The sequence below is a fragment of the Balaenoptera ricei genome, chromosome 11 (genome assembly GCF_028023285.1).
Source record: "Balaenoptera ricei isolate mBalRic1 chromosome 11, mBalRic1.hap2, whole genome shotgun sequence".
NCBI classification, from domain to species: domain Eukaryota; kingdom Metazoa; phylum Chordata; class Mammalia; order Artiodactyla; family Balaenopteridae; genus Balaenoptera; species Balaenoptera ricei.
Window position 1 is genome coordinate 86,402,730 of NC_082649.1, and position 11,740 is coordinate 86,414,469.

At 39.1% G+C, this 11,740-nt stretch overlaps 1 protein-coding gene across 6 annotated transcripts in view; it reads left to right on the plus strand.

The window, feature by feature from the left end:
- MITF (melanocyte inducing transcription factor) overlaps positions 1-10,277 on the plus strand; it is a 225,593-nt gene extending 215,316 nt beyond the window's left edge. For all 6 annotated transcript variants that reach the window (XM_059940171.1, XM_059940172.1, XM_059940167.1 and 3 more), the window contains 2 exons: positions 1,440-1,587; positions 6,704-10,277. In XM_059940171.1, coding sequence (XP_059796154.1) covers positions 1,440-1,587; positions 6,704-7,105 — 550 coding nt within the window. In that variant the 3' untranslated portion in view covers positions 7,106-10,277. The remainder of the gene's footprint in view (positions 1-1,439; positions 1,588-6,703) is intronic.
- The last annotated feature ends 1,463 nt before the right edge of the window (positions 10,278-11,740 follow it).

Below are 11,740 nucleotides of genomic sequence, written 5' to 3' on the forward strand. Positions count from 1 at the left end.
TCTAACCCATATGAGGATCAATTACTTGGTGGCTTGTTTTAATGGCCCTCCATTCACACGTCCCAGCTGATACTTCCGATCTCCTTTTAGCAGCTATAGGTTATGGGGTAGGAGGTTTTCCATACATTAAATTGTTTTTGTTTTCATCATTGTCATTAACATCATGAATATTTTCTATAAAAGAGCTCAGGTTAATTTAAAGCACTATAAAAATATTACTATTAGCTATAATTCTATTCTATAATTGTTTTCTGGGGTGCTCTAGACTTTTCAAGTCATTTTTACCTACATTTTAATGGCATTCTTAATGTTCTCATATAGGAATACAGTAGCGCTATAGTGTTTAAAAACTGAAAGGCACCAAGCTCAGGCTACCTGGGTTTGAATTCCAAAACAGTCCCCTACTAGATGTCTGTCTTGGGGAAGAATTCTCATATTTCATTTTTCTCATCTGTTAAAAAAAAAGGGGGAAGGAGGATCAGAATATTCCTACCTAGTCTAGTTGTTTTGAGCACTCAGTCACATAAGAGGAAGAGTAGTTTAGGGCATGGGGTCTGGCACCAGATTCTTCAGGCTTCCTGGCTGTACCACTTCCAGGCTGTGTGACTTTGGGCAAATTACTTAACCTCTCTGTGCCTTTGTTTTCCAGTCTGTAACATGGGGATAATATTAGTGCCTACCGATTAAGGTTGTTATGGTTAAATGAGCTGTAAAGCACTTTGAAAAGTACCTGTCATGCAGTAAATGCTGTTTAAAGATAGCTATGGTAATTACCACGTTAAGTCCTTAACACAATGCCCGCTCCATTGTTTGAACTGCATTCTAAACTTTTCCCAGCATATTCATAGAAAGTGCCTCCTTTGATTCTAACAACATACCTATGAGCCTGCTCATACAAGCATGGTATCACTGTTTTGTAGATGAGGAGGTGGAGATCGGAGAGAGGTTGATATTCATGGGAATATTCATGATAAAACCCAAGGATGCCATTTTTATGCCGCATACAATCAAGTAGTGGGATCTCACAGAATTTTTTTTTTAATCATAACTTATTCTATCTGAGTGAGTTAACTTTTATAGTCCTAGAAATCTATAACTACTGAATATAGTGTTTAAGAGTATTGACTTTGTCATCAGCAGACCTAAATTTAAGTCCTGACTCCACCTTCACGTAGCTCTGGGACTGAAGGCAAGTTGAATCATCTCTGATTCAACACGTGCACAACGTCCCTCTGACTCCAGGTGCCTGTCCGGGTAAAAGAAGGTAACGTAGAAGTTATGGGTGGACGGTGTCCAGCGCGTTGCCAGCACTCAATGAATGATAGCGATTCTCAACTCCTAATTGTTATCTCATCTTTAGAAACTGAATGCTCTGAATATTGAATTTTCATGGAGCCTCCAATCCTAAAACAGTCTGTTTCCTTCCATTTTCATCCCAGAGACATGCGCTGGAACAAGGGAACCATTTTAAAAGCATCTGTGGACTATATCCGGAAGTTGCAACGGGAACAGCAACGTGCTAAAGAGCTTGAAAACAGACAGAAGAAGCTGGAGCACGCCAACCGGCACTTGTTACTCAGAATACAGGTACCAGGCGTGTGCAGGGTGAAGGTGACTACATGTTAGTGACTTGAAGATGGGAGAAGAAGTATAATGAGCCATGAGGGAGTTGATTTATGTGATCCTAATACAGTCTGTACTCATTATTTGTGGATTCCGCTTTGTGATTTTTGTTTCCTCGTAAAAATTTATTTGAAACCCCCAAATCGACACTTGTGGCACTTTCACACTCATTTGCAGACATGTGCAGCATGGCAAATGTGACTTGGCTGGTGCGTTTGCTCCTAGTTAAGGTTGGGCAAGGCGATGCTCTGTCTTCTTGTTTCAACTCATACTGAAACAAGTGTCCTTTTTTGCTGTCTATTTAGTGCCATGTGTTTCACATTTTTGTGGGTTTTTTGGGTGATTTGCTGTTTAAAGTGGCCTCTGAGCATGGCCCTGAAATGCTTTCGCATCTTCCTAAGCACAGGAAGGCTGTGATGTGCCTTATGGAGAGAAGTTTCATTCAGGCATGAGTTGTGGTCCTGTTGGCCTTGAGTTTAATATTAATGAATCAATGATATGTAGTTAACAAGGTGACTTTAAACAGAAACACGCATAAAACAAAGTTACATGTTGATTGGTTGGTGAAATGTTGTGCGCAGATGCTTGCAGGACCCTAATCCTCTGTTTCCTCCAGGAACAATGGTTTGGCATTCACTAATTCAGTGTTCATAGCAACTCTGTAGCACGTCTTTGGCCATTCATGCTCCTGTGACAAAAACACCATAGACTGGGTGGCTTACACAACAAGCATTTATTTTTCACAGTTCTGGAGGCTGGGAAATCTATGATCAAGGTACTGGCAGATTCGTTGTGTGATGAGGGCCTGCTTCTTAGTTCATAGATAGCTGTCTTCTTGCTGTAACTTTACAGGGCAAAAGGGGTGAAGGACCTCTCTGGGGTCTCTTTCATAAGGACCCTTATCCCATTCATGAAGGCCTCCCGCTTGTGACCTAATCACCTCCCAAAGCCCTACCTCCAAATACCATCACATTGGGAATTAGGTTTCAGCATATAAACTTTGGGGGGCATAGACTTCAGTCCATAGCCATAACTACTACAAATCATGAGAATTGAGAGTAGTTGTTAAATACAAAGATACCTTAGTATTGAGTGGGGTGCAGTCCATGGTCAAAGCTCATGTTTATAGGGAACCTGGGACACCCAGAAGATCTTATCATCAGGGTATAAATTTTAGAAATAGTTACAGATAATGAAGTTATCCCATATGTATCTTTAGCTTACACACTCTTAAAGGGAGAGATACTAATTTTAATTATACATGTAATTCATCTGTCATTCCATTTAAGGAGTGTACATACCAACGTAACCATGAGATGGGGGATCCCTGCCATATCAGCTCCTGGTGCTTCGTCATCACTTGGCTTTTCATGCTGAATATAAAGATGCAACTTCCTCTGGAACTGTCTTGAAGAAGAGAAAGAAAAACTGACTCCTTGCTAATGACTAAAGGAGTTGGCTAGGGTTATTTTAATTTACTTGCTGACTTTGAACACAACCAGCCCGTAAGGGTCGATGACGTTGTGTCTTCTTCTTAAGTAGATGGACCCACTTGTACCCAGTTTCGCCATAGAGCAATGGTTGATTTTCAGGTTTCCAATGCAACTAATGATGGAGTGGCAGCGTAGAGTATGGCACTTTAGAGACTGCCTGGTGGTGGTTATTCCCCGATGTTGAACTTATTTAACAGAGTCGTTGACTTCTGGTTTCCAAGCTTGTTAATACCCCACAACACTGTGGACATTTCTAGATGTCACATCTCTCATGTCATGGCAGTGATCTTCAGCCCTGGGTCAGAGAGACAGAAGGTGGTTCTCCTCTAGGGGGTGCCTTTTGGAATCTTGGTAGTGAAACAGAGGTTATGTGTCACTTGAAAATCCCCCTTCCCTGCTTTCTCCTTTTTTGGCTTTTGCTGCTGGTTTTATGTTCCATCTCTTCAGTAATCAGCCACGGGTCTTTAGTCTCTTGTACTTAGTATATATACCTATTTATAAAAGCAACTCGTACTAATGCGTCATTTCTTTATACAAATAATAAAATATAATAACTGTTTTGAAAGACAGGCTAGGTTTTGTTTTAAGGTTTCAAACGTATATATTCGTGTGAAATACGAATACCGTGAAAAATATGAATTGGAAGTTGCATGGTGACGATGTCTTGGGTTTCTTCCAATGTCAGTGAAGCAGCCTTTAGAACTTCTGTGTATCATGGAAAACATTATTAATTAGGAAAGCTGTGCTGTGCAATGAGCCTGAGTTCTCTAGGTGAGATCTATCGCATTATCTAGCAATCTAAGTAACACTTTATTCAGCTGGTAAACATTTTAAATTAAACAACAAAAGATTAGAGTGAAGATGGATGCCTCTCTTAACCCAACTCTTTTTTTATTTATGACACACTACACGTGTGAGAGCGCTGTTCTTATTACGTGGGCGTAGGTTTACAGTTGTGCATGTGCTCAGCTTGGGCCTAAGGGGTTCCTTTCATTTTCACCCTAAGTGATACATGCAAAACTGTTCACAGAATAAAGAGCATGAAGCCTTACTGTCACTGGGACTGCCATTTTATTAAGCAGCCCAGGGCTTTGAAATGATGCCCAAGGAGACTTGCGTGTCTGGAGACTGTGTGAAGGAACATGCAGATACTGGTGTGACATCTCAGCCTCCCATCTCTTGTACTGCATCTCGAGGAAGACCTTGCTAATCAAACATCCTTTAATACAGGCTGAACACAACTTTTCAGGAACATGTGTTTCTAGGCTTGTGGGCAAAGGTTGAAAGGTTGTGTCCTGTTGGAGAGTACATTTCCCCCTCTCATGACGCAAGGTGACTTGCTTCAAATGTTTATTCTGTTATTTTTATTGTACCACAAACTATAGGAAGATGGCATTGGCTTGTAGAAGCAAATTGCTCTTCAGGATCAATTGGGGTCTTTACGGTTCATTGTAGGAGGGTGGTCTAGGCATACTCAGAAAGGGAAAAGGAAAAGAGCTTGTTTGGAAGGTATTTGAAATGAGGCACTGGGGCAAGTCTCTGACACTCAGGAAGTGAATTAGGCACCTAGGGCTGCCATTACGAATACCACAGACTAGACAGCTTACACAACAGAGATTTATTTTCTCCCAGTTCTGGAGACTAGAAATCCAAGATCAAGGTGTGGGCAGTGTTGGTTTTTCTGTGGCTTCTCTCCTAGGCCACCTTTTCCCTGTGTTTTCCCATTCTTGTGGCTTTTCCTATGTGTGTGTCTGCGTCCTCATCTCCCCTCACCGATATTAGATGAGGACCTACCCTAAGGATCTCATTTTAACCTAATCACCTCTTGAAAGACACTATCTCCATGTACAGTCACATTCTGAGGTCCTGGAGGTTAGGATTTCAACATAGGATTTTGGGGAGGGGACACAATTCAGTCCATAATAGGAAGGATGTGAAGAAAGTGTAGGAACAGATTGAGGACTTTCTTGTGGAATTTAAAAAAAAAAAAACAAAACTCCCTTTGCCTTGGTGAGATGGGTTAAATGATGCATCCCAAACTTCAGTTACTTGTATGGAATTTTCATCACTTTTGCCATTACTGTGCAATCGTTATTAGTTCCCAGTGCCCTTAATATCTTAGTAACTTTTTCATTGCACCTTAGACCAAAAAAATTCCTACCATTTCCTTGTTAGGTGCTAACAACTTAGTAGCCATTTGAAAATATAAAACATATAAATTGAAAGAAAAATCGCATTTTAATTTTATTTTTAAATAACCACGTTACTTACTAGTGAGATATGTGTGCCTGTGAGGCACTGCACAGCTCCTCCAACCCTGGAGTCAGACTGGACACTGCCACCCTCGTTTCCTATTCCACACTGATGTTCATGCAGGAGTTGGTTTTTTCTTTTTTTCTTTTTTTTTTTTTTTTTTAATCACAGCAACTACCTGAGACCCGGCTTTGTGTTGATATGATGTGATGGAAACAATGTAACACAACCTAATACTAAAACTGTAAAACTGTCTTGAGTTTGATCATTCTCACAGTAGGGTGCATTCCCCTTGAAACTTTAAAAATATCCCCAGTGTCCTGGGAGTTCATTATAGTACCCGTAGATATCTCTGCACAGTGTAGGGACCGTAGACCTGTACTATCTACTGATTATTTTCCTTCAATCAGGTCACATTTTGACATTTTATTTTTACATTTTTTAACTTATCCTCCCTGTTAACATTAACATCTATGAGAAACCGTCTCTGTATTTCATACATAATAAAATCCATATACCACCTAAAAATCATTTACTGTATTACCAGTGATACTCTACGTACTTTAAGAAATACGCTGTTTATTAATTTGAAAGAGCAAAAAAATTTTATTTTCACCATTTATTTTTTTGCAAACGTATGATTTTTTTTAATTAATTAATTAATTTATTATTTATGTTTGGCTGCGTCGGGTCTTTGTTGCTGCGCGCGGGCTTTCTCTAGTTGCGGTGCGTGGGCTGCTCCTTGCGGTGGCTTCTCTTGTTGCAGAGCATGGGCTGTAGGCGTGCGGGCTTCGGTAGTTGCAGAGCACGGGCTCAGTGGTTGTGGCTCACGAGCTCTAGAGCGCATGCTCAGTAGCTGCGACGCACGGGCTTAGTTGCTCCGCAGCACGTGGGATCTCCCCGGACCAGGGATCGAACCCGTGTCCCCTGCACTGGCAGGCGGATTCTTAACCACTGCGCTACCAGGGAAGTCCCTGATATTTTTAAAATACTTTTTAAAGCAATTTCATGTTCAGAGCAAAATTGAGCCGAAGGTGTGGAGAGTTCCCGTATACCTCCTGCTCCCACACGTATATAGCCTCCCCCAATATTAATATCCCCACCAGAGTGGGGCATTTCAACACTAGATGAACCTATAGTGACACATCATTATCACCCAAAGTCCCTACTTGACATTAGGGTTCACTGTTGGCGTTGCACACCTTCTGAGTTTGGACGAATGCATAACGACATGTAACCGTCATTATAGTATCATGTATTGAACAGTAGTTTCACTGTCCTACAATCCTCTGTGCACCACCTCTTTAAGTTTCTGATTTTTATTTTACTTTTAGGAACTTGAAATGCAGGCTCGAGCTCATGGACTTTCCCTTATTCCATCCACGGGTCTCTGCTCTCCAGATTTGGTGAGTCGGATCATCAAGCAGGAACCCGCTCTTGAGAACTGCAGCCAAGACCTCCTCCAACAGCACGCAGACCTAACATGTACAACGACCCTGGATCTCACAGACGGCACCATCACCTTCAACAACAACTTTGGAGCTGGGACCGAGAGCAGCCAAGCCTATAGCGTTCCCACGAAAATGGGATCCAAACTGGAAGACATCCTCATGGACGATACTCTCTCTCCTGTTGGCATAACTGATCCACTTCTTTCCTCGGTGTCCCCTGGGGCATCCAAAACCAGCAGCCGAAGGAGCAGCGTGAGCATGGAAGAAACCGAGCACGCTTGCTAGCAGGTTCTCCCTGCTCTGCATTCTCACAAACTGCTCCCTTTCTTGATTAGCAGATTTAATAATTTACCTGAAGGGGTTTTCTTGATCATTTTCCTTTAATATGAAAAAATTTTTTTTCATGCTTTATCAATAGCCCAGGATATATTTTATTTTTAGAATTTTGTGAAACAGACTTGTATATTCTATTTTACAACTACAAATGCCTCCAAAGTACTGTATGGTAGTGTACAGTATCTGTGAACTGAATTCACCCCAGATTTTGGCTTTCAGAGCAAGAGGATTTTTGCATCAGAGAAATTTCTGTCCATTTTTATTCAGGGGAAACTTGGTTTGCTCTTTGCATGCCTGTGACTTCCTTGGAAATGAAATGTAAAGTTTAATTGAAAGAATGTAAAGCAACGAAAAAAAAAGAGAAAGAGAGAGAGGAGGAGGGTGGGGAAGAAAAGAAGAAAAAGAAATCCATACTAACACTTTTCCATTTTGTAAATGTATTGATTCATTGGTACTGCCTTAAAGATACAGTACCCTTTTAGCATCATTTAGTCTTTATACTGCAAACTATTTAAAGAAATACTATATTCCATAAAAGAAAAAAAAATGCAACCATTTTCATGTGTATTGTCTGGTTAGAAAATGTAACTGATACCTTAGGTGCAACTGAAATTGAAGGGAGATATAGACCAAGGCTCTGAAACATGGGGTCTCATCTTGTTCTCATTCATTCTGTGCTCTGTTACAGTTTTCCTCATCAGGGAGTGTGATTCAATTTTTCATAAGATATATTTTATTTTGAAATGGAAATTAATGTCCTCTCAAAGTAAAATGTTGAGGAGCACTGAAAGATTTCCTCTTTTTTTTTTTTTCCTCTTCAATTTCGCTTTTGATAAGAAAACCAAACTGGGCACATTTCTAATTGGCTTTACTATTTTTATTTTTAAATTATGTTTTACTGTTCATTTGATTTGTACAGATTCTTTATTATCATTGTTCTTTTCAATATGTTTGTATTAATTTGTAAGAATATGCATCTTAAAATGGCAAGTTTTCGATATTTTTACAACTCACTGGTGGTTTTCCGCATTCTTTGTACACACATGAAAGAAAACTTTTATGCAAGGTCTTGCGTTTAAAGAGAGCTTTGTGAATATTTTGTATATTACAGTCTCCCTCAGAACTATTTTCCACACATTTAAGCTGTAGTATAAATAGGCTAAAACCGGCTTTCTAGAGAGAAACAACTTACATATTTATTTTTAGTGATATTAAACTAGCAATATCCTTGGAGAATGATAACCATAGCGTTAATATGCCCGTTATGGTCATTTAAATTGGGGTTTATTTCAGCAAACCTGCTGAATGGTTTTTAAGGAGAGAAATACTGTATTGGCCAATTACTGTTACTTGATAACAATGTTTTAACAAACAGCAATGTTATAAAGTTAGTTTCAGTGCATTATCTACTTGTATAGTCCTATGCAATAACAGTAGTGTTACATATATTCTATCAGGCCTAGATGTTTTATACAGATGACAAATGGTGTTAAGAGGCAGGCTGTTGAATGGAGTTTCTCAGTAGCAGCCTACAGTTGAATAGCAAGTGGCATAAAGCATATCCATTCAGAATGAAGTGCCTTAAATATAGCAGTAGTCCCTAGCACTGACTGAACTGTAATGTAAGAGAAAGTTTCAAGATGGTATCTATAATCAAGAGGAACGTGTAGCATGGTGCCTATGTAGACAATATAAGAGCTTCCAATTTTCCTTCATATATTTTTAATATGAAATATATTTTAGTGACAGAGTGCCAACTTCTTTCATCAGGAAACCTTATTCAGGAGGTATTTTTTTGTGTGTGTGTGCTTTTTTAAAGAAAAACAGTTTAAATGTCAACTGTGAATTGGTGATGGGTATTGGAGGGTTCAGAGAGAAGGACTGTCAGATGTATGAATGGATGGCTTACGTGAAAATAATCAACCGCATAGTTACCATGCACGGTGGGCAATGAGAATCCTTGGAAACGTTGATGATGCTATCAGTTTTACAGCTTTATGACTTAAGGGGCTAGGGAAAATTAGTTCCCATTCTTTCAACCCCCTTAATTGTACAGCTCTTTTCCTAGAATAGTGATGCAAATCTGCATGAACAGCTAATTGTACCATAGTGTTCATTGATACAATCATAGCAGTGTCTATTTTTCTCTTCATATTTATATGGGGGAAGGGGAGCTGGGCGCAAAAGTCGAAGATCGCGATGGTATGATGCTGGTTTTCCTTAGCTGATTTAGAGAGTTCTTAAAAATAGAGCAGGTTTGACTCACCCATGGCCCAGGGAATTTGGCCACGGTTAAGCCACCTTATAGAAAGCTTTGTTGAAAGAAAGCATGGCATCTTGTACCACTGCCCTGATGCTCGCAGCTCCTGAGCTCACCATTGCCTGCTTCTCCATCCCCTTCTTCTTAACAGACAATTTCTGGGAGGGGGCAGGTGAGCAAGCTCAGGAGAACGCTGCAATCTCTGGGGCGGTTTTATTTATTTCTTTTTTGCCAAATAGAGTGTGGATGCGTTTTAGAGACTAGCTAAGCCAAGAGGCGGTGGTTTGAGCTCACTGTCTGTGACAAGAAGAATGGTCCACACCACTCCCCCCATCCCTGGGTGCAGAATTGTGACTTGGGGTTGGGCCTCCATATGGAGTGACCAAAATGCCAAACTTGTCCACCTGCCTCTGGGGTATGGCAATGGAAATACCAAATCTTCTGACTTTGCCAAAAAACCATACAACCAACCTGGTCATACATAGGATGACAAAGTTCTTTCTGGTTGTTTTAAAATACTAAAGCAATAAGAACAAATAAAATACATAGGAAGTTAAAAGATATAAAATAAAGCACAAAGGAATGCACTTACTAATATTTTTTTTAAATGCACTGGGGAAACGTTGATGTTGATAACAGTATATAAAAAAAACCCTATTTCTTGAAAAAAAAATGACAAATGACTGTCTCTTGCGGACGCTTGGTACTGTAATGTTAATACTAGTCACCTGCTGTTGGATGCAGCAATAATTTCTGTATGGTCCATAGCACTGTATATTATGGATCGATATTAATGTATCCAATGAAATAACTGAACTGTTGTTCTTGATAGCCTCATTAAAGCATTTGGTTTTTCACTTAGTGGTGGCCAATTGTGTTTAGTTAATGCCAATTTTGAATATTTTTTGCTTTATCAAAAAATAGGAGCACACATTTTCTTCTGATTTAATGAATAACAAATTGCATGAAAAATTTTTAGATGCCAGTAAGTACTTTTTTTGTTTTAAATGCCACTCTAAGATACTACTTTTTGGTTTTAAAGATTTTTGATTACTTTATGACTTGCACTGAGATGAACTATAATTATGCAGCTTTTCCCCCCTCTGAATTTAGGGAGTTTTAAAAGTCCCAAATGCCAAGAATTCATTTTAGATATAGGAGTTTTATTTTAAATGTTTCAGTGAGAGGTCGCTTTACAAAGAGAGAAATTGTCAGAGAAACTCTTGCATATTTACGAAAAAGGTATTGGGTTTTTAAAATACAAATTTGTGATAATGAAAGCTTAATATACCCAGGTTGCCAGCTTCTGGCTGTTTTTTTTTTTTTTTTTAAATACAGTACTTAAGAATCATTTGATAAATGTTGGATTTGAATTGGGAAGTGTCAGACAAAACATGTCTTTATTCCCTAGCTAGACCTTAAACTTCTGCCCTTTAAAAAAAAAAATCATCTGGTTTAACCTCTGGAGAAAATGAGCAAGAAACTTCCCATAACATTTCTGATCTGATTGTCAGCTTTTTCTTAGGCATGATTTTTTTTCCCCTTAAATTGTAATATACAATAATTGAGCCTTTTCTTTTTCAGAGTTAGTTGAATCATTTATATTTCCCATAGACATGTGATTGTGTGATGTCTTAAAAACGTGTACAAGTAGGAAGATTTCGTATCTGAACAAGAGAATTTTCTGGGCCACACAGAAAGCAGGTAAGTTGAAAGCTGGGGCTTTTCACCTCAGGGGGTCTGTACCAGGACTTTAACCCAAGTTTCTGACCTGTTAATAAACATTCACTTCACAGTCTATGAGGATCTTTAATCTCTAGCTCCCCGCCCTCCCAAACTGTTACCTGAACATCAGACATTGGCCTACAGCTTGTATGATTTTATTTCATATCCATAGACTTACCTTTCTTAAATTTTTTATTAAGCAAACTCACTTAAAAAACAAACATATATATCCCTGGCAAAGCATGGACTTTCAGCTAAATGTACTGATTTTGAATCTCATCTCTGCCCGTTTCCAGCTGTGTGATTTTGAGCAATTTACTTAGCTTCTCTGTCTCAATTTTCTTTCTGTTCATTGGAAATAATAAGAGCAGCTACCACAGAGTGGTCCTGTGAAGACCATTCAAATTAATACCCTAGGATTTTTGCTTGACAGCACATAATAAATCCTCAGTAAGTGTAGCTATTTGTATATTATCATCATAACCACTTTCATTATTAAAATAGAAGAACGTTCCCTGGGTCACCTAAAACCATCATATGTATCAACAGAAGCATGCACGTGTTGAGAAACACTGCATTTTAGTATATGACTAACGTCT